Source organism: Mus caroli, chromosome 15 (assembly GCF_900094665.2).
Source record: "Mus caroli chromosome 15, CAROLI_EIJ_v1.1, whole genome shotgun sequence".
Taxonomy (NCBI): domain Eukaryota; kingdom Metazoa; phylum Chordata; class Mammalia; order Rodentia; family Muridae; genus Mus; species Mus caroli.
Window position 1 is genome coordinate 36491514 of NC_034584.1, and position 23457 is coordinate 36514970.

Sequence of the window (23457 nt, forward strand, 5' to 3'; positions counted from 1 at the left end):
TGACAGCAGATGCTGGTGAGGATGTGGCGAAAGAGGAACACACTTTTCTTTATGTAGGTCTAATGTGCACTTTGTTAGTCTGTGCCTAAGGTACTAAAATAATGTTAATTGTAAGTAGTTGACTTTTGTGTATTAGTCTGGTATGCTGGAAATATTGCAGCCATTTATTAATCCAGCAGTATTTAAGTTGATAATTTAGATTTTCTTTCGTCACAAACCATAGCATTTTTTTAAAAGCTAAAATGGTTTTAATTTCCTCCTTTCGTATCTGTCTGTCTTGGATTTCATGTCTTTATTGTGTATCCAAGACTTCCTGTAAGCGGTTGAACAGAGTGGTGAGAGGAATCCCCTCTCCTTGCTCCAGGTCTAATACAACAGAATCTTGTTTCTCCCTGCTGTTTGTGATAACAGCTATAGGAGTATGCTTTCCATATGTTCCTTATCACATTGGCATCCTCTCAGCTTCTAGATTGCTGACTGCTTTCATCGCAAATGGATATTGGATTTTCTCTATCTATGATACTGTGATCACAATATTTTACTTTAGCTTCGGGTTATATCAGTGGCTTTTCAAGTATTGCACTTGCCTTGTATACATATAATAAATTTGACTTGATCGTTATGTACATTGACTTTCATGCATCATTTGGTGGCACTGGCTAGTATTTTGTTAAATATGCATGTATGTGTGTATGTATGTATGTATGTATTTTCATGAGCAATAGTGGTCTGTAATTTCTTTTCTTGTAATGTCTTTATTTGTTTTTTTATTAGGGTAATGCTGGCCTCACAGAATGAGTTAGTAAGTATTGCCTCTGCTTCTGTTTCCTACACGAGATTGTGAGAATTAGTTTTCTTTCTCACTTCCATGTTTGGCATTTACTTCTCCGGGAATCCAGATGGGTCTGGGGCTTCCTGTTTTGGAAGTTGGTCCTTGATTCTGTTTAGTTAAGGGACAGGTCTAGTCGTGCCTGTTTCTCCTGGGGTGCCTTCTGGGAATTGATCTCTCACTCTTTGCAACTATGTTCATTCTAACTTTAACTAGTGCTTGTCCTAATATTTAGAGTGCATATCTTTAAGGACTAGTTTAAGGTAGGAGGACCCCTTCTTCTGTCTCCGCTTCTCAGTATCCAGAATCATTTGGTGTAACTCATTCAACTGATCTGACCTAAGGGCACACAGTGCTGCAGCTCTGATCTGCTTTATCTGTAATTTTCTCAGTCTGCGAGGACAGCATGGTTGTTTGGTATTAAGGTTCTGTTGTTGTTGTTGGGCTTTTCTTAGAATTCCAGGAAATGTGTTCTTTAAGACTCTTGCTAATACCTTTATTTCTCTTTCTAAGCAGTGAAAAGAATTCCCAGATAACTTTGTTGTTCAGCACCCGCTTCCCAGTTCTGGGCTGCTAACGTCTGTATTCACCCTTCTTTTCCCACAGATCACACTTTTACCTTTTATTGAGACAGTGCTTAAATACTGATACATTTGAGATTTTAGGTATTTTTTTAATTGCACATATCTCACATTACCCTCGGGGATCATTCTCCCTTTCTTTGACATTTGCTGTATGAATTTCTTCTCTGAAGATCTGTTGATAGTTAACACTCTCAACTTGCATCTCTGAAAATAGAAGAGTACTGAAAGTTGAAAACTGCGGGACATGTGCAGATTTGTTTCTTGTCATTCTGAAACGAAACAGTGGAACAACCAGCTATTATCTAGCATTCTCATTGTGTTGGATATGGAAGTACATCATGAATTACTTCATCCTGAGTGGCCTATAGTGTATGGGAATGTACGAAACTTGAATACCTGGGAGTTTGGGACTCTACATTAACCCAGTTCCTCATGGAGAGCTGGGGCACAACTGCCTTTTGCTTGGTTGATTTGGGGGGTTTTCTTCCTCTTTTTTCTTGTAACTTTTATCGAGTTTTTTTTTTGGATAAACAATTTTAGAGTGGTCATTTGTTTTCTGCCATGTCGTGATCTTTTGTTTGATAGTTATTTATCTTGGGTTCGTGCTTGCTTTCATCATGGTCTTCAGGACCTGAGTGAAGAGGCTCAGAGGATTTGCATCTGCCCTTGGAAAGCTTGCCTCCACTCTGAGAGTTGTGAATTTTCTCACTTGATACTTAATGAAACAACAACAACAAAATAAAACCTTCTCTTTTAAGTATTATGAAGTTTTAGTAGGTATATTATGTGTGTTTCTTGTTTAGGGAACAGAATGCTTAGATCTATAGATCTATCTTTCATCAGTTCTGGAAAATTCTCAGCATTACCTTTTCAAGGGTTTCCTTTTTAGCTGGAACTTAATTGAAATTAATAGTACTTCATTAGTCTCGTTCCTGTGCCAAGCTCTTCTGATTCTCAGCCTTTGTTCTTAGTAATGTACCATGGGCAGTTGTAGGCACGTTTCCTAGTTTTATTAAGATACTCAGGAGTAGCTGCTTTTTGACATAACTGATTGTTTCAAAGTTGCATGTATTGTATAAAACTCCTATTTGGTTAATTTCCCAATGTGCTTAATCATCCCTTCCTGTTTGCTTATTTTTAGAATTAAAAAAAAAACATATATAAGTTCTGTCAGATAATTTTAGTATCTAGAGTTGGGTTAGTGTTTGTGTGTACTTAGTTAGGGCTGAGTGCTAGGTTATCATTTATCATGACCCATACCTTAGCTATCTAAATCTGTGAGCATCTTGAGGTCCTGAATTGAGCAGTTGTTTTTCTCAATGTTTGTCTTCTTGACAGACTAGGCTGTATGAATGGGATCATATAATTCTCTTCTTGGAATTTCTTCCTTTGAGGATCAGATATAGTAGGCATACCTTGTCTGAAAAGAGTATCAGCTGGACAGCTCTGGAGTTTTAACATTAGCCTTTAGAGGAAACCACCTTGACCTTCACAACTACCAAGTTTTAAAAATTATAATGGCATAAGTAGATGCTTTGAAAATGTTAGTTAGAAATAATAGTGGTTGAATAAACTTTATAAGTAGTAAAGATAAGTAATTTAAAACCATTAGGTATTTAATAAAAGACCTGAGTAAGGGCCAGTAATATGGCTTACTAGGTTAAGGCACTGGCCACCGGCCCTTTGTCCCAGGACTCAGCTAAAGGCCAGCAGTGAGTTTAGCTACACTGTGCTTTGGCTCCCAGCACCTTCCCAGGACCTATCTGGATTCTCAAATGAAGGACAGACAGACAGACACACACACACCAGTTAATTTTAAAATGCCTTTGCTAGCTCAAAGGCTGGGCAGTTCTAATCCTCCCTGCGGCTAGCGCACATTTCCCTCCTGTAATCCTGGCTTAACACCCTCTAATTTTATATTTTATCTCTGTTGCGCTGACTCCTTCTGGGCGGCTCCCTAGTCTTTGCTGCTCGAGACGCTTTTGGGCAGCCCTTCCGGGGGCTGCATTCCTTCTCACCTACAATTAGGATGATTTTCCTTCTGCAGCTCTAAGTCTGACCCGTCTCCCTCGGAATCATGGTGATTCTCTTCCCTTCTCCCAGCCGCACAGCCATTGGCCATTTATTGATTGATCAAAAGCCAATAGGGGGCAAGGACCTTTAGTGTTTGGGCATGCAGATTCCTGATTAATTCAAAGCATTAGAACCAGTCCCCACCAAGAAATGACACAATGTATTCCACACATACCTACACACTAACATTCCACGTGTGCAGATTATACATAAATGCAGTAAAACCTTTGAAAAAGAATTGTTTACTACTAACCTTTTTGTTTCGGTAAGTGTTAAGAATCTAAGTTTCACAAAGCCCTATTAGCTCCTCTGTAAATTCACATTCATTTGCCAAAGAACAAAGGAATCTGAAGTACCTTGAGTGACAGTGACGAGTGACATGTCTATATTCCTTGAGAACTGCCTTCTTGCTGTGAGTGTACAAACACTAAGGGACAGCAGATTCCGTGAATGCATGTTCTTTTCTCTCGATGGGGCATAAACAGGATTTTCCATTTTATAAGACTGACTTTTGATATTTATCATTCCTAAAAGCTGTTACAGCATACATATTCTATAATTAAAAGGCTTTGGGTATTTCTCCTTTCTTAGAAGAAACTGAGTTGTTTGTAAGTCAGATAAGGAATTCATGTGTAACTATTTTCTGGTTTGGGTTGTGTATTTGCTTGTTTGTTTGATCATTTTTGTCTGTTTGTTTTTGAGACAAAGTCTCTCTATTATGAAGCCCCGGCTGTCCTGGAACTCACCCTGTAGACCAGGCTGACCTTGGAGTTAGAAAGTAAAATTTAAGTGTGGACTTACCAGTAGCAGGGAGGAGGAGAGAGAAAGGTTGGCAGTGACCAACCTGGGCTATAGCACTGGAAAGCCACCTCAGGCCTGTGGACAAGGTGGTCTAAGGTTAAGGAAATCCTTATGTTAACCCCCTAAACCCTGGGGTTAAGGACTCCTGTCTAGATATTCTTAAGAACCAAACACAGACTAGAAGAAAGGTTAAAGGAGCTTTGAATGAAACCAGCATTTAAGGAAGGGGAAGTAGCCCTGTCAAGAAGAGGCAAGGCAAGCAGTGTGGGGGGAAGAAGGAAGTGCTAGTCTTATTGAGGCTCATCTCTTCAGGCTCTTAATTGATAGGGCATGAAAATTGAATTCTCTCCAGGGTGTAGTGAGCCTTGGACAGGAAAATTGCTCTACCTCCCCAGGCCAACTGAGGAAGAAAAATTTAATGGCATTGTCTTACTCTTGCTTTAGCTGTACAGCCAGTTCTAGCCTGTTCTGTGGGGCTATGTGCTTGCCATAGGATATAGCTACTTATTACTGCAGATTTGTGTTTACCTTTTGCTGTCTTTGGACCAGGAACACAGATAATTCTAAATGTCCTCATCAGTTTATCCCTTAACTTTCTTTGTGGCCACTCCAGGGCCACAAGCTGCTCGTTTGGTTTATTTTTAACTAATATTACAAATAGTCTGAGGACTGCCAGCTGCAGTGTTAGCATTTGAAAGGTTCAAGCTGCCTCTTGGAAAAGCCATTCCTCCCAATTCCTTAACTCCTAGCCTACCCTGAAACAATTTTACTGACATACTTAATTTGGTTTTTATTCTTATTTATTCTTTTGTTCTATCAATTCTGTTTTCTAATTATCTAATTTGTGATTGCCAGTTTGTTTTTAATTCTTTTATTATAATTCTATGAAGTGTTATTGTGAAAGCAACAGTTTTTTGTTAGACAAAGACAAAGTGGAGCAGGGCTTTTTTTTTTTTTTTTGTAATAAAGATGGTTTTAATTGATGAATTATAGTAAAAAATAAAAAAAAATAAGTTCCATGATTTCATAAATACTGCTGTCTCTCATCTTCATTAGCTATAACAAGTTTATATTTTCTTCTTTGTATTTTTGGTTACCAAAGTAAGTATACATGGTAGATAATGCATTTTTACGACATTTTCTTTTATTCAGGATGTAGTAGTAAAAAGTGATACAATCACAGATCTCATTCATACTTGACCAGAGGGTTTGGTTTGTTTGGAAGCAAGCTCAGGCAGGCAGGCCACAATATTTCAGAAGAACCACTAAGCCAAGAAGACACTAGGTTTTGTTTGTCTTTAATAATACTTTTTTTATTAAAACTGAGATTTTTCATAATGTATTTTGACCTTATTTCTGTCAGCTTTTCCCATACTCACCCTCACCTCTCAATCCACCCAACTTTGAGTTTTCTTTTTTGTTTTGTTTTTAATTTGTTTCTGTTTTCTCCCTATCAAGTCCAGTATGTATTTTCCAAATACTCCTCAGAATGGGGCCTGCCCTGAATGTAGTACTCCCAGCAAGGCTTATGTCACCAAAAGAGCTGACTCTACCTCTTCCAGCAGCTAAGGGCGAGACTGTGTGTCTACCCAACTCTACCCTACCCACATCCCTGAATTTTCCCTAGCTTGAACGTGGGCAGGCCTTGTGTACACTGTAGCAATCACTCTGAGCTCATATGGTCATCTATCCTGTTAGATCCAAAGGGCATGGTTTCCTTGAAGCCATTCATCACCTCTGCTCTTTACCATCTTCCTGAGGATTACTTTGTCATTTAGGGGAGAGGTGTGCTATAAAGACATTTCATTTAGAACTGAGTCTTTTCTCTGTACTTTGACTAGCTCTGCTTCTCAGTGCCAGTCACTGCATTACAAGGAGAAGCTGCCCTGGAGGAGGTTTAAAGCGGTTCTGATGTGTAGGTCTAGCAGTAAGTCGGTAGGAGTCCTTTTAGGGCTGCCTGTCCAGCAGGCTCTCAGGTGGGTGACTATTTTCTCTTCATGAGACTGGGGATGAGAGCAGCTCTGAATTTTATTTTCTCTTCTCCCTCGCCGTTAGTGGTATTGCTATCTGTCATGTCGTTGGTAAGTGGTATTGCTATCCATTATCTAAAATAGGGTTGTATAAATGTTGTTCTGTATCTACATTGATAAGTATTGAAATAATGCTTACAAAAGTGCCTTCTGCCTCTGTGGGCTCTTTGAGACCAGAGAGAATACACTGTGCTTTTTAATTCTGAGCTGTAGATAAGTCAGGATATTTTTCCATTGATCTTAGAGTTGCATCCAAACCATTTTATTTCTGAAGGCATGACATTTACCAGAGTGAGTGTGCTTTTGAGTGGAAGTTCTTTTTTTCCTTAATAGTATATTTTTAACTGTCAGTAGTGTGATATAGATTATAGAATGGGAAGTGTCATTTCTCTTAGTTTAGTCTTCTGAATAATCTAATAACTTCTGTGCATATTTCATGAGTTACCAAAAACAAAGAGTAACTTTTATCTCACTTTTATCCTTTTTTTATAAAGAAATTCACATTTATACTCAGTTTTATTTTTTTATTTTGTTAACTTACAGGCTTTATTTATGATGACTTTCTGTGACTTCACTCCCCATAACATGAGTATATATGAGCATTTAAAGTAGCATGAAGACGTGATGTACTGTAATGCCCGCACTTAAAAATAAAGGCAAGAGTTGAGGGATCCTGGTCATCTTCAGCTACATATCGAGTTTGAGCCTTGCCTGAGCTGCATTAGACTTTTTCAAAAATAAATAAATGAAACAAGAATAAAAGAAATTAATAAACCAATGAATTTATAAAGCCTAGGAAGGAAGGAATACTAATGTGTGTGTGTGTGTAATAGGTTATTGTTTTGCCTGTGAAATGAGCAGATTCAAACCAGATTAGAATATATTAAAGGCAGGTTTATTGGGAAGCTGCTCTCCAGTGGGCAAGTTCACCAGCCCCAGGATGGGGCCAGGGAAGCCTCCATGGGAGGGGGAGGTGAAAGAGCATGCATGCAGAGAGAGAGGCGAATGGGGAAGCTGAGTTCAAAATGTCTGGATTATATAGAGAAGACCCTTTGGGCTGGAAAGTTCAGGGTTGGGAGCAGGGTATGCCAGGTAGGGACTGAGGGATGCTGGGAGAATATGGAAGCCAGGTCTGCTTTGATATGTAAAATATGCACCTCCATCCCTTGTTGTGTGCAGTGAAACCTAACAATATGTATGTATATAGTATATGTAATATATATTTAAATTATGAATGGGCCAGGAAGCTGACCTAGCAGGTAAAAAATGTCACTTGCTGCTAAGACTGTTGATCTGAGTTCAGTCCTTGGTTCTCCCGTGGTAGAATGGGAGAACTGACATCTGAGATTGTCCTCTGAACTGCACACATGTGCTGTATCCCATAAACACAAGCGTTCATGTACATACACACACACTTTAATGTAAGAAAACATAGAATGAGAAAAGAGAGGCTTCTGACATTAAAGAAACTTAGATATTCACATTATAAACTTGAACTCTTAATGCCAATCCTTCATTATATTAATGACTTTCAGTGATGTTTATTAAAACAGGATTTTAAAATGTTTATAAAACTAATCCCTTTTGTGAGCATAAGCTTACTTGCCCTCAGGAAGTGTGTTTAACGTATACACAGAGAAGTAGCACTGAAAGTAGCTATGAAACTAGTGGGAAGGAAGGAGCACAGAGACCAGCCTCAGCATGGGAAAGCTCTTGCTGAAGAGACTGACGATTAAATGTCCTAAGACCGCACATAGAATCCTCTTGCCCCTTAGGACCTTAGAGTGTGGGAGAGTAAAGTAGGGCCTGATTGGTCAGTTTTTGTATCTTTTTCTTTCATCTTTATCAAAAACTGTTGTTTCTGGGATTTCACCCCAGAGATTTAATCCCAGAGTTCTAGGAGGAGAGGCAGGCAGGCAGAGCTCTCTATAAGTTTGAGGTCATCTTGGCTGATACAGTTAGTTCCAGGCCAGACAGGAACTAAAAATTAATAATAATACGCCAGTATTTTTTAATGGGCAGATCTTTATTGTTATTTCTCTGAAACTGAAATTTTAATTCCAAAATAGTCATCCAAAATATATAAAATAGTTAACTGAAACCTAAAGAAAAAGGTAAGGAGTCAGCCATTCAAGCTCTGATTTAATCCTTAGGTAACTGGAAATGTGATAAATCAAATCAAAGCACGGCGATAGAGTGCTCCCTAGACACTGCCAGTCATCCCTCGGGCCTCTGTAAACATGCCTGTGTTTGCTTTGTTCAAACCTTCTGTTTCCTTTGTACTCTCATTAAACCCTGCTGTAGCGAAGCTTCGGGGGCTGGAGGGTAAACCACCACTGTTACCTGTAAGTGGAATCCTGTTCCAAAGCATAAGAACTGCTGCTTAGCAAATCCCGCATGACATGACAACAGAGGAGCACTGGGGACAAGCCCAGCTTTCTCTACTCCCAAGTCGTGCACAGCCTTCGGCAACCACGATGTACCCCTTCCTAGGGCTATTCCTGTGTTTAGTGGTAGCCAGTTCATTGTGGTTAATGAAAACAAGAGCCTTTCAAAGCCAACTTCTGAGGGCTAACCCCTCTATGCATGAGCTAGCTTAACGGCATTTTGTAGCCACAACCTCTGCCATAACCAGTTGAGGTGAGTCAGCAGTGCTACAGCTCAGAAGAATCACCCTGTGTTTGTGGTTATCTCTACCTTCACTGTATTGTGGGAAGTTGTTGTAATTATGTTGTGGTCTGGAAGATCTGTAATTGTTGTATCAGCCTGAGGAAACTTGTAAGGTTTTTGTGTTTTCTGTAATAGTTTTTACCTGTAATATATGGCTTTCAAATTCAGTACCAAGCAAGAAGAGCAGTCTAGGCAGTTTTAGAAGATTAAGAACTTCCCTGTAGTAATACCGTCAAGTTTTTGTCATGTACAACCACTACAGACCAAAGGAGAGAGAAGTGAAGGCTCAGGAAAACCTGGGAGAAGACGTGGTCCTTCAACAAGACACGAGGGGTGGGGGGGAGGTTGGAGTGGGATGGAGGCCAGCATCCCAGAGCCTTGCAGCCAGCCAGCCTAGCTGAAGCCATGGGTTCATGGTTCACACAGATACCATCTTAAGATCAGGGGAGATAAAGACAGTATCAGTATCTGTCTTCTACAAGTTCACACACATGATCACACTTGCATGCACACACCCCCAAAGCAGACAGGGGTGCTCTTTAAATTAGTTCCTGTCATGCCACCTTTCACCCCAGAAATGTTTACATTTTATAGTATAAAAAATAGGTTTAAAAAAAAAAACCAAACATTTACCAACAGCAAATCATAAATTTATTTTTAAACAATCCTTGTCAACTTACTAAAAACAAAAGAAGTCTGAATACTGTTTGTATTTATTTATTTATTATTACTGTTTGTTTGTGTTTGGTTTTGCATATGGATTTAAATCTTGCCTGAACAATTATTAATGTAGAACATACAATAACATTTTTTAGTTAATGATTTTATAATTGTCACTTCTAACAGTGCTGCTTTACATAAATATTTAGTACAAGGTGACAAAAATTTTTGAAGGATATCTCAGAAATTATTGGGAATTCTGCCCTAATTCTAAGCAAATGTTTATTGAGGTGTGTGCAAGTGTGGATATAACTCATCAGCTACTTGCACAACAGTTTTTGAAATAAAATTTTCTGACAGTACAATCTGAAGGTATATTAATTTAGTCCTCTTATGCTGAGAATGATCATGGAGGATATTTCAACTGTGTTTGACACAATTAAACCAGAGGACACTGTATGAACAGTGAACACTGTGCTTCCTAATATAAACTAGCCCAAGCAGAGGTGGGCTCTGCTGTCCCAGCTCAAAGTGCACATGCTGTGTGCTCGTGCCTGGCAGAAGTGAAAGCTCACAGGGTAGCAGGCGAATGCTACCTCAGATATCCTTACTGCACATGGGTTTACGGTTGATGTTTTGGTTTGTGGGGGGGTTGTTTTTTTGGGTTTTTTTGTATGGTGCATCCATTTTACTGTGTCCAAATTTATGTATCAGATTTAAGAAATTGTATGACACCCCTCTGAAAGCTTTCCTATCTCCCCCTTTCTCTCTCTCTCTCTCTCTCTCTCTCTCTCTCTCTCTCTCTCTCTCTCTCTCTCTCCCTCCCTCCCTCCCTCCCTCCCTCCCTTTTTCCCTTTCTCTCTTCCCTTTCCCTTTCTCTCCCTTGCTCTTGGTTTTTTTTGTAAATGAATTTTATTCTTTCCTTGCCCCATTTTTCCCTTTTCCACTGTGATGCAGTTGTGTGTGCTTATTGCATGTGCCTAAAGGAAATTCTAGGACCACAGCTGTTAGCGTGCTGTGTTTGAGAGCAACGATGGTTGGTTACCACTCTCTTTGTAAACTGGAGGACGGTTTTGACTAAGTGTCTCCTGTATCACTAAACCATGTTATAGTTTCCTCTTTAAAAAAAAAAAAACTGCTTTAAATCTAATCTATATTAAATCACCCATAAAGTAAGCATATTTTCTGCCAGTTAGAGGTATACCACTGTAGCTTCTATATAAATTCCTATGATTTCCGGTGTGAACTAGGAAAAGATAGCTTGGTTACCATTCTCTTCTCCCATTTAAATCTCTCCCTTTGCCTCCTCTTTCTCTCCTGTCTTTTCTTTTTATATACATATTCTCTCCTCAACTGTCAGTGGAATTATTGTCTTCCTGTTTCCATATTCAGGTAGTGTCGGTGGCTGAGTATCACCGCAGGATCGATGCTCTAAATACTGAAGAACTGCGCACACTCTGCAGACGTCTCCAGGTGCCCCCTTCTGTAGTTTAAACTCCTTTGGAGATTAAATGCTCCTTGGTTTTAGTGTCCTTTCTCAAGACAAATCTCACATTAGAAGGATTTGCCTTGAAGGAAGCACTAAAATAAGCCACCAGGAAATTCCTGTCTTGAAGAATGGTTTTTCTTGGAGAGCTGTAGAAATACGTTTTTTTCTTTCCTTTGTTATGGTTTTTTTTTTTTTTCTTTTTGCCTCTTTACTATCTTCCTTTCACTAGAAAAGTTTCCACTACAGTTCAGCCCCTTGAGAACTATTCTCAGCACTATCACCTATGAGTTTTCATTTAATTTTGACATTGGGAGAATATTTGGTTTTGTGAATGAAACTTTATTGATGAAAGACTGAAAGATACCAGACGGTAGGAAAATTATAAAATCCCCTATGGGAAGTAAGGCTTAAGTGTTTCTCTTCAAGGCTGTTTGAGCTGCAGGAACTAAGGGTCAAATCTTAAGGGGACAAATATGTTCTGTTCTTGAGGCAGTCTTGGTTGGTGTTAGAGGTACTTCGGGGGAGTCTAGAGGAGACACCTGAGCTAGATACATTACTTCAAATGTTCTGAAAGAATCTGTGCTGTTTAAGAAAAGGAATAAAATTGAAAACTCATTTTTCAGTTTGTGTTGCTTTATGCTTTCATTGCTTCCTAGGTGACTAAATAGCTCTTCTTTAATTTTCCCAATGCTGCCTTGGATGTCTGTTTTGCTCCATTTTAACCTTTCACATCACTGAAACAAAGGTAATACAGTGATGTGAAAGTCTTCATATTTAGCTGCTCATCAGAGACAATATAGTTCTCAAACATGCATTGGCTGAAAATACATCCTGTCCAGGTCTGGCAAGCGCTGTGCTGGCGGGCCAGGGCTCCACTTCTGAGTGGCACTGTCTCTGAGCTGTGCTGCATTTTAGTTATCTGCTCCAGTGGGGATCTGTGGTGTTTCCAATTGAAATGTTTTATCAACAATAATTACGATTTTCATTTGTTAGGGTTACTGTGTTTTAGATTCTAAAATTAATGGAAAATGTAAGCACTAACAGTTAATTATAAAGTAAGGTTTTAAATTACCATTTTTGTCACTCTATGAATACTACTCTGCTGATTTCTACAAATAAACGCAACCAATTCATCTAACATTTAATTATGAACAAACTAATTTTCATATTTATTGTTTGGTCCCAGACATGAAAAGTAACTTTCTTAGTAAGTTCAAAATATAAGGCAGTTTTATAAAATGGTACCTTCAATGAATCACGTAAATACATCCCAAAGCAAGTTTCACTTTTAGCCTACCACTCTTTAAGATTTTGACATAAGAAATTTTATTAATAATTTTGACAATTTTTGTATTTTGTGTGAAAATAGCCCATATTTTAAAGAACACTTACTTAAACAGCTATCTGGCTTTTTGTCCTTAAGGGCTAAGCTGTATGTATAAGTTTCCTGTCACCCAGAAATAGGAGATATAGCATATGTTACCAGTTCTTTCTCGTGCTGTGGATGAAATGGACTTTTTCTATCCTCTTGTGCATCGGGCACACTGTCTGGACTTAATTGCAGCATCCTTTGCCCTGTAAACTCTTTAGCCACCTGTGCATAATACAGTTGTATTTAACTCAGAAGGCTGAAATGTGCAGAACTCATCCCAACAGTCTATGAACATACTGCTGCTGTTTGCTTCTTTAGATTACTACGAGGGAAGACATCAACTCAAAGCAGGCTGCTCCAGCCAAAGCAGACCTGGAGCCTGAATCTTTCCGACCAAACCTAAGCGACCCCAGTGAACTCTTACTGCCTGATCAGATTGAAAAGGTATGCCATGTCCGCTGCAGCATCTGAGTGTGTGCGAGGAGAGGGAAGCAGCCTCTTCATCCTGTCCAGCTGCAGGGCTCCTGCTGCTGCTCTTCGTGAAGAGTAAGTGGGCAAAGCAGAGCCTCCCACAGCAGGTGCCAAAGTACTGATGTAAAGCTTAGGGGAGACACTGGAGCAAGCCAAGGTGCCTTTTGTTCTGGTTCTTAAAACAGGGTCTTAGTGTGGCTCCTAAGTTGAATGCCAAACTCCTGATTCCCTCCCTGGCCTTACCCCTAGTGCTAGGATGATAGTGCCTCGCCAGGCCTGGCAATCTTTGGTTTGTTATGTGCCAAGTTACATGTTCTTTATGTTATCCCATGTCTTTGTTACCAAAACTCGTGAAATTATAGATTATTGTTGTTCATATTCTTGGTAGGTGAAGAAATCGTTCATGTAGAGATGTAAAGTAACTTATTTATTCAGTGTCATAGCTATAAAAGATTTTCAAGCTCTGGTAATCTGACATCTGAATAATCATGCTAAAAGTTGATCCAATATTTTTGTTAATTTGTTACAGTACAAGTGGCAAGCAAGCTGTGTTTCTTATCTCTAGTGCAAGTTTGGTTCGCATTACTCATTTTCTAGTAGACAATGCTATTTCTCGCTGAGAAGTGTCTAACTCCTCTTGCAGCATCACAGAGGCAGTAAGAAGCCAGTTTCTGACGTTTCTTTTTTTAGACTGCATTGTGTATGGGTGATTAAATTGCAGCTGCTGATGCTTGCAATCAAGTAAACACTACGTTTGTTTCCCTAAGCTTACTAAGCACCTTCCACCGAGAACCATTGGCTATCCATGGACTCTTGTGTACGGTACTGGGAAGCATGGTACAAGTTTGAAGACTCTTTATCGAACGATGACAGGTTTAGACACTCCGGTGCTGATGGTGATTAAAGACAGTGATGGACAGGTATGAAAATCTAATCGTCTAGATCCTTTCTCCTTTACCCGTAACTTTGAGCTACTTATTTGATAAAATGTGCTTCTTTCGTGTATTTTAGTGCAGAATTGATAATTCCTGTTTCATTACACAAGACTGAGTGCTCTAGAGGGTAAATATAAGCATAGTAAGTAACAGTTTTGTGTTGAAAAGAAACAGTCATGCTAGAAGCGACTTTATCCTACCGATATTTTTAAAGGTGAGCATAATCTTTGAGGTCTATCAAGAGCCCAGAAACAGTGACTGTGTCTATGAGGAAGATGAGAATGAGGCTTATGGAAAGGAGAGAAATTGGCAGACTCATAAGAATGAGTAGACGTTTAAAAATATTTTTGCATTTATTTTTTGATTTCATGTACGTACATGATGTATTTTGTTCATAATCAGCCACTAATAGTGTCTATAATTCTTATCAAACCGAACTCTTTTCTCTTCCCCAAAGTTCCCCTCCTACTTTCATGTCTTGAGAGGGACATGGGGTGTTGGATTTAATTAGTGTTTAATTAGGGTGGGTTGCCTAAGTTAGGAGTTGTTCCTGGAGCTTGGGCCACTTACTAGTGACTATACCACTGAAGAAAATGACTCCTTCCCCATAGTAGTTAATAGGTAGTTTTTAAGAGTTAAAGGTCATTGTGCAATGATAAAGAAAACTTCTAAACAAATCCGACAAACCTCAAACAGTAATGAAAGGGCAGAACAAAGGCATCATGCAATAGAGAACAGCAGCATTCCCCCTACTCCACCCCCGTGGCTTGCTGTGTCCTTTACACACCAGGTACCTAACTAGCTGTCCGCTGGTTGTCTAGTCTATATCCTAGAGAGATGAATAGTCATCTCCAACTAGAGTTAACATGCCTGAGGTGATATACTCAGGAACAGGTATTAGAATCAATGAAAACAAGTGAACTATTGCTACATACCATAGCATATAGATAAATGTTGAAAGCGTAATACTGCTTCAAAAATCACAAAGTAAAGCGACCCTTACTTGTGATTCCATGTATAGAAAATTCATAGTGAGAAAACAGAGCTAATGATGGTGTCGGAGCACCTCTCCTCCAGAAAGTGGGGTGAGGAGAAGAGACACACAGTTTTCTAAGAACTGATGAAGTTCTTTATTTTGGGACTTACGATAATTGTAATTTAACTATACATTTATACTTTGTGCACATTCCTCTAAATAAAATTACCTTCTACAAGTGAGTTTTTAAAATTGATACTGTATTGGTAGATGTTAGACATAGTGACTTGTGAAGGTGTCTGAGTGCTCCACTGTCCTTTGATGATATGACTCAGAACACTGGAATATCCAGTCTCCCCTCACTCGTTCTTTATTAGGATAGAGTGTATGGTTTCAATAGTCAAAGCTGGTGAAGCCAAGGTATGCCCGAGGGTATTTTGTATGTAATGACGCAGGAAGGAAAGGAGGTTTGGCTACAGTGAACGCCTTCCACTTTTCTTCAAGCTGTGATCCAGTAGAAGTTGTCTCAATACTCTGACTTCTTTCTCTTAAAATGTTTTGAGCACATTTAGATAGTATAGCCACTGTGTCTTCCTAGCCTCAAAGCCAGGGGAAATGTTTGCTCCACTCACTGAGAAGCTTCTCTGCTCTGTGTTCAATAGACCGATGACAACACAGAAGGAAGCTTGTCCTTTCCCTGTAAGGAAAAGGTCCGAGAACTACTTATTCACGTTTACGTTGTACTGCACTATGTATGGAGGATAATGCATATGAGATCGGTTAGTAGCTGTGTCATTAAACATGCCCGTTTTTATCCTTAGGTTTTTGGTGCATTAGCATCAGAGCCATTTAAAGTAAGTGATGGCTTTTACGGTACTGGAGAAACATTTGTTTTCACATTCTGCCCAGAATTTGAGGTAAGAAAAGTTATTTCAACATCACAAGAATATAAAAAAGAGGCGTTGTGAAAGCTCATGCAGATTAATTAGGGCTTCTGTCTTCAGAGAACATATTAATGATAAATTGATAGTCGCTACAGATTTAATTATATGCAACTGAAATAGCAAAGCTTTATTGAAACTTGTATTACCTCATTTATCAGATAGCTCCATATAATATAAAAAGGTGTCAGCATTAAGCACAAATGCAGATTAAATCTGCTGTGGTCAGTCTTCTAGGAACTTGCCATGATAGCCGACACAAAGGGAAGAGGCACCACACACACATGGTCTCTAGCTTTCAGGAGACATGGCAGTGTTCCTTTGGCCACATATATACAAATCTACAAGAACAATGATATTTTAAACATCAATGAAATGGGAACTGTTCATAAAGTTATGTCCCATAAACTGGAAGAGTACAGTGTCACCCATCATGCTATTGGCATTGAAAAAGAAATAAGCACTAGGGCTATCTAATTAGGTAAATTTTCTATAGAATGATATTTAAATGTATAAGAATATAATATTGGGGTATAGGAAACAGTTCATTGTTTAAAGGCCTCTCCAGTCATGAGGAATTGAGTTTGTACCCCCAGCACCTGTAAAAGCTGGGCTTGGCTGCATGTGCCTATAGCCTCAACGATAGAGGACAGAGGCAGGCAGCCTGTTGTGGCACCTTGGTAGTCATCCAGTTTTACTAAATTAGTAAGACTCTGGTTTACCTGAGACCCTGCCTCAGTGCACAAAGGCTGAGAGCCATAGAGGAAGATATCTGATGTCTGGCTTAGCAAGTATGTTCATGGCCATGCACCCCTACCTGTACTTATGCATGCATTAAAAAGGAGATCCAAAACTGTTAATCTAGTTTTCCTTTCAGATTTCTCAAGGGTTTTAATTTAGAAAACCGTAAGCATTATTAATCTGAAAATAATGAACAAGAAATTTGAACCCACCAAAAAGATCTTGGCCCTGTAGCAATTTACACACATTTATGTTTGATCTTAGTTAATGTCAGAAGAGAGAACTATGTGTAAAAGTTAGGATCTGAGAAATAGGGATGGAGAGTTAGAGTCGCCCACATGCTTTCCAGGTGAATCAGAGTCACTGAAATCTGAAGGCCTGGAACCTTGTCTGCTAAAACTTTGGTGTTGTGTCTGTTGTGTGAGGATGGTTTTCAACATAGAGTCAACACTTCGTTTTCATTTATACAGGTCTTTAAGTGGACAGGAGATAATATGTTTTTTATCAAAGGAGACATGGATTCGTTAGCATTTGGTGGTGGAGGGTAAGTCTCTTGAACATTTCCCTATGAGATTCTTCAAGAATAGGTTTAGATTATTTACAAAGTAGGTTATCTTTGGAAATTTTGGCATTAGACTCTATAAACTTACATATTGTAGCAAAGTATGTTTTTAAGATGGTTAAGTATAATATTTTACATAGTTGGCAAAGTACTTTTTTTCTTCATTTTAAAATGTTGGCTAGCTGATTCAAATCAAGACCTATCTTTTGACTTACTGTGCACTGGCTCTTTAAAATTTGAAATTTGAAATTTGACTAGTCTAAATCATTTAACGCCTTGACTATCCAAATACGCATGATAACCTGTATCTCCCTCATTATATAGGGCAGAACCAAGAGGTTTCTTTTAGTTTCTCTCTGAGCTTTATTTGGGTCTGTATTTCAGACAATTATAAAAGTTTGTCTTCCTGTAATGAGGTTTAATAATACCATGTTCATGGTTTTTGTTTTTCTCCAATAGTTTTATCCCAGCCTAACCTCCCTATAAAACTGTTTTTTGGTTGTTTTTTTTTTTTTTTTCATATTCAGATATCCTAATTTTGTCTAGTGTTGTGGTGTTTAAAGGGCACCCATCTGTTCTACTTCATAGGGTGTACTTCTTTTTTTTTGTTTTGTTTTGTTTGTTTTTTTGAGACAGGGTTTCTCTGTCTAGCCCTGGCTCTCCTGGAACTCACTTTGTAGACCAGGCTGGCCTCGAACTCAGAAATCCATCTGATTCCGCCTTCCGAGTACTGGGATTAAAGGCATGCGCCACCACGCCAGGCTAGGGTGTACTTCTTAAGTAGTATTTCTGCATAGCTTTTCTTCCTTTCCTTTGGTATCACATATGTGTGATTCTAAAATGATCCCCAAATTTGTAAAAGTGGTAGGTTATTTATTTGTACAAAATTACAGAAATATGACACTAACTTAGGCTGCAGAATCTTAGCCTTCAAAACTATTACTTGAAGGTAATTCAGGAAAATATTTTTCTCTGTAAATGTAAGTAGGCTGATCTTATCAGACTATAGTGTTTACATAGTCCAATTACACAAATTATGTAGATGTGCCCAAAGTGCTAATCATGCACAATATTCTATTAACTCTCCCAAAACTTACAATCAAGTGTTAACAATTTCAAGCTGTTATAGATACCTTTAAAAAACAACATGTTTGCCGGGCAGTGGTGGCACACGCCTTTAATTCCAGCACTTGGTAGGCAGAGGCAGGCGAATTTCTGAGTTCGAGGCCAGACTGGTCTACAGAGTGAGTTCCAGGACAGCCAGGCCTACACAGAGAAACCATGTCTCAAAAAAAACAAAAAAAAAAAAAGAAAAAAAAGAAAAAAGAAAAGAAAAAACATATTCAATCTCATTTAATAATGAGATTTTCTGTAACATGATTTCATCAAAATAAATAACCACTAACAAGTTTGTTAGGACGATAAGTCTCCTGTGTTCAGAGCATACATGTCCAAACTTAGAAACTTTGGGAACTTAATATTTCAGAATTTTATGGAGAAGGTCCTTTATCAGTCTATTTTGTATTGTTACAAAAATAGAAAAGAGGTTTGTTTAGTTCACAGACTTGAAAATGGACAGTTCAGTATTGAGTAGTGCCATCTGTCTGCCTTTGGTGAGGGCTCCTTTGTTACATCACTACATAGCAAAGGAGGAAATGCAGACAAGCTCACATTGTAAGGTGGGAAACCCCAAGAATTTAGCGTACATTGGGTCCTATAAGAACTGTGGTAATCTCTGAGTCATATGGTGTCCCTAGTGACGTAATCACTTTCTACCATGTGTCAAATCATAAGTTTCCAATTCCTCAGCATAACTACACTGAGAACCAAGCTACTAATACATAAACCTCTGAGGATATACTCAAATCATAACCCTTCCGCAAAATTGGAATCACCATGTTATGGACTTAATACAGGCTTTGGAGGCAACATATATTACATGAGGCCTTGAGCTAATTCCCCAGAACCCTCCAGCTAGCTATAACTAGAGATGACTCTTCTTGGGCAGGAGGCTTATAAAGAAATTGAAAAGATAAAATTTCTTTAAATTGTTGGTATAGTGTCTATCAGCCAGTAAGTAAAACTATAGTTTCATTGATGCATTTCTTTCTTTTCCTCTCATATCTGGTATAATCATCATCCTGCCTGGGCGGGCTTTGCTTGTAGCAATACTGAGCAGAGCAGTTAACCGTCACTCTTTTTACATTTGTATCCACTATATCTTCAGAAAGTCTTCATGTTTTAATGCATTGCTTGTATAGCAATGTATTTCCTATGTATTTCACCCAGGATAAAACTTTAACTCTTGACTATATTTAAGGACCATAGATCTCTTTAAATGTGAGAACCGTGGAACCAACAGCCCTAGAAGAAGTAGAACAACCCAGTTTTAATCTGATTTTTAAACTTTAGAAACTCCTCATGAGGGCCACAGAAAACTGAGTTTGCCTTGAGTTGCGGGGAGCAAAATTCATATGTGGGAACAAAGCTTACTGAGGAATTAATGTCATTTATAAGAGACTTAGAGATTAGTACATAGATTATAATTATCTTAATACATAGATTTTAATTAAGTGTCTTTTTAAATTATTATTACCAATATTAATAAATGGAGCATTAGATACTGGCTATTTTTCCCAGTGAGATTGTTCCTGGTTTATGTCATTTTTGTTACTTTATATATTTTATTTTTGAGATTAGAATTGTATCATTTTTCTCTTCTATTTCCTCTGCCCAAACCTTCCAATGTATCCCTTCTCGTTCTTTTTCAGATTTGTGATCTCTCTTCATTAATTGATGTGCATGCTGTAGACATGTATGCATATACATATGTGCATATCCCTAAATGCTAAATGCTCCGTCTATATATTGTTTCTTATATGTATATGTGCAGGGCTGATTGTATAGTATAGGATAACCAATTTGGTATGCTGCTCTTCCCAGTCAACATTCCTTAGTTGCCTATAATTCTTTGTGTAGGATTGAAGCCTGGTGGGTTTTGCCCACTTTGGCATGTCTAATGTTGTCCTTGGTTTGGTTCATGTTTAGGGAGTCATGTGAGCGAGACTAAAGAGTGTAGCTCCTGACAATCCTAGGAGATGTAGTCTACTGAAAACTCCCTGATCTTCTGGCTCTTACATTCTTTTCACACTCTCTTCCACAATTATTGCCGGAGGCGCAATACAGGCATGTACCTGGGTAGAAACCAACATCTCTCTAATTGGACTTAGAGGGAAACCACACCTGGTACTGGAAACCTAGCCAACATCCCGGGGCTAGTCAAGTCAGGGGTCTTGGAAAAAAAAACCCTATAATCACTATTTTACTAACCTGGCATAATCCCCTACTACATTTTAAATGTTTGTCCTTATATCCACAGATAACTGTAGTCCTTCCCACTTTAACATTCACTTGGAAGCTGAAGAGAAACATCAGCAGTTAAGAGCGAGATGACCCTGAAGTCTATTCCACTGAGGTCCTTTAAGCCCTATCACACCTGGCTTCTGTCTTGCTCCTACTGCTTGATGAAGGATCCCAGGACCATGTCTCTTTATCTGTTTAAAGTCTTGTCCATGCCTTGCTACAAAAACAAAACAAACAAACAAACAAAAAGCCAGCATTGTTTTCTCACTGTTAAAGAAGTATCTGAGCAGACACTCTGGTTGCTTGTCCTGGTACTGTTTTTAACAGCAAACTGTTTCTTCCTAAGCATCTAGGGTAACTCAGGGTTGTTGTCCTACCTTTATCATTAACCCTCATTTTATCACAGATGACTTTTAACACCTGTAAGAAAACCAAATTAAAAAACCCTAAAACTGTACAACAAAGAGTGACTTGGGGATCAGTGGTAGAGCATTGCCCTGAGAGAAGGAAAATAATATAATAGTAGAGAAATACACCAAGTGCCAAAAAGTAATTACAATATGAAAACAGTTTTAGTGTTCTTAATTTGAGTAATAAATGATTTTATAATGGAAAGAAAAACAAAAATCTTGTGCCAGTCCCACAAAGAAAAGGAATAGGGGAAGGTTTAGAGAAGTTTATGGCCTGGAGCTAGTGGACATTGAAAAACCCACTTAGTTACTTTATAATTAAGGCATGAATGTTGATAATTGTTGTTTTGATGTATTGCAGAGGGGAATTTGCTCTTTGGCTTGATGGAGATCTCTACCATGGAAGAAGCCATTCCTGTAAAACGTTTGGGAATCATACACTTTCTAAGAAGGAAGATTTCTTTATCCAAGACATTGAAATCTGGGCTTTTGAATAAACACAGTGCTCTTGGTTGTAGCAGGACATCGGCCCAAACCTGAATGGACAAACGCATCGTTTGGAATGTTCAAGAAGCAATACAATTAATATGTCACTCGTGCTTTAAAGTCAGTCTGTTTGGCCATTTACTGCAACTATAATTTTGGAGTTTATTTTTCCAATCCTGTTTCTGTCCCAGAGTTCTTTTGTTTACACCATGGCCTGGGATCCAGTAGTGTAACAGCGGGTAGAATTTGTCAGCACAGTGCAGCATTTGGATCACAGAGGCCGCCACCTTTTCATTTTACGTCATTTCAGTCCTAACTGGATGGTGCTCTGTTCAACTTGTTTTTAATCTGTATTGATTCTTTTTATAGAGCAGTGTACTCGGGGCATTGAGGAAATGGAGCCTAGATACTTTTGTATCTGGTGGAGTTGGCACAGGTGACATTTGGGCCTACTTACATTTAGTTCTAAATAAGAAACCACATGCCAAAATAATACATGCCTCATAGACCTCTTCTAGTTCTAACTCACTACAGCATTCTCTTTATTCATTTTGTAAACATTCTCTATTTCATTTTAAGAATGAAATTGGAGGGGCAGTCTGATTGGCATAGACCACACAGCACACACAGTCTGCAGGTTTGGGCGCATGTTTTCATCACTGAATTTTCAGATAGAGGAGAATTGACAGAGGAGAATGGGAATTCAATGATTCTATTGGATTTAATATATTAAGCAAGTAATACTATTTACATATTTGTAGCTTAATAGGGCATTATCATAAGTACAAAACTAAAACGTGCATATTTCTTCAACATTGTGTCAGATACACTGTTTTACAGTTCTCTTGTTCAGCCTTGTTGCATACCAACTTCCCCAGGACATTTTTGTTTCATTTTGTTTTGTTTCTTCTCAAAAGGAAAAAAAAATTGTTTTGAAATAAAACCGTGTTTTTTTCTCAGTGGTATATGTTACTAGTTACCATTAGCATCTGCTCTTAGAAAAGGGCAGTGACTGTCGTAGACAACACTGTAACTCAGTAGACTTGGTGAATGTGCAAGCTTACTGTCAAGTGGCCTCAAAAACGAAAAGGTAGAATAAACTAGCAATTGTATTCTTTCTTGTAGGAAACCAACAATAAGCCATGTGGCAACAATTCGTCAGTTAAAATTCAGAGCTTCATGTTATGCAAAAAAAATAAATCCTGCTGTTATACGTGACAGTGACCTTGTGCTGAAAATTCAGCTGTTCCACACAAATGTTGTATATCTTGTAAATTGATGTCTAAAGATAGTTTTGTTCTTATAGAAAGTGTTGACTGCCAGGTTGCTTATAGCACTTTAAATTATTCTGAAGATGAAATTACCAGCCAAGTATGTTGGCTTAAGTAGTTTTAGTTATATAACTCTTAAAAATACCTAGTTCTTTTGGGAACAGTTTAGATAATTATCTAAAGAAAACATACTATTAATCAGAATCTCTGGTGTTCTATGACACGCTGTTGCTAAAGATGAATAGAAACGGCATCGTTTCCTCGTCTGTGTAAAGCTCTCATTACAAGTTAGGTAATAGTGTCTAGGTTAGAGGTTTATAATATAATATAAGGAACTGTAAATAAATGTACCCTTCCTATTAGTCTTCCACAGCAGTATTATTGTCTTTGTGGAGGTGACTAAATCACAAAACTTTAAACATCCTGTAATGGATTCCAACTACAAAAACGTCATAGAGATGTATACCAAATAAAATTAAATGCATAAATGCAAATGAGTTTGGATTTATTCAATAAGCAAGTCATTTCCATATCGAAGAACTGGTAATAAGCCTACTACAACCCTGACATGTGTCCTGCAACAGGAAGTAAGAGATTTGAATTCAGTTAGAGGAAGCTCTGCTGTTTAAAATGTTGGGAGAAACATGTCCCAGCAGAAATTGCAAGGGTTTGAGGAGTTTGAGCTGCTAGGGGAGGGTAGAGAGTACATAACAGACATCCCAGGATCCTGAAGAGCCCCATGTCCAGCACCAAGCAGTTTCTCATTGTTTAATCTCATGGAGCATTTGAGAAT

The 23457-nt window shown here is 38.4% G+C and overlaps 1 protein-coding gene across 13 annotated transcripts in view; it reads left to right on the forward strand.

Moving 5' to 3' along the window:
- The window catches only part of Oxr1 (oxidation resistance 1), a 407897-nt gene extending 384739 nt beyond the window's left edge, over positions 1-23158 (forward strand). For 8 of the 13 annotated variants that reach the window (XM_029469691.1, XM_029469692.1, XM_029469696.1 and 5 more), the window contains 6 exons: positions 11040-11120; positions 12827-12952; positions 13747-13899; positions 15712-15807; positions 17043-17116; positions 21269-23158. In XM_029469691.1, the coding sequence (XP_029325551.1) occupies positions 11040-11120; positions 12827-12952; positions 13747-13899; positions 15712-15807; positions 17043-17116; positions 21269-21404 (666 nt within the window). In that variant the 3' untranslated portion in view covers positions 21405-23158. The remainder of the gene's footprint in view (positions 1-11039; positions 11121-12826; positions 12953-13746; positions 13900-15711; positions 15808-17042; positions 17117-21268) is intronic. The other 5 variants (XM_029469693.1, XM_029469694.1, XM_021182911.2 and 2 more) reach the window with 1 other exon arrangement.
- Positions 23159-23457: the final 299 nt, after the last annotated feature.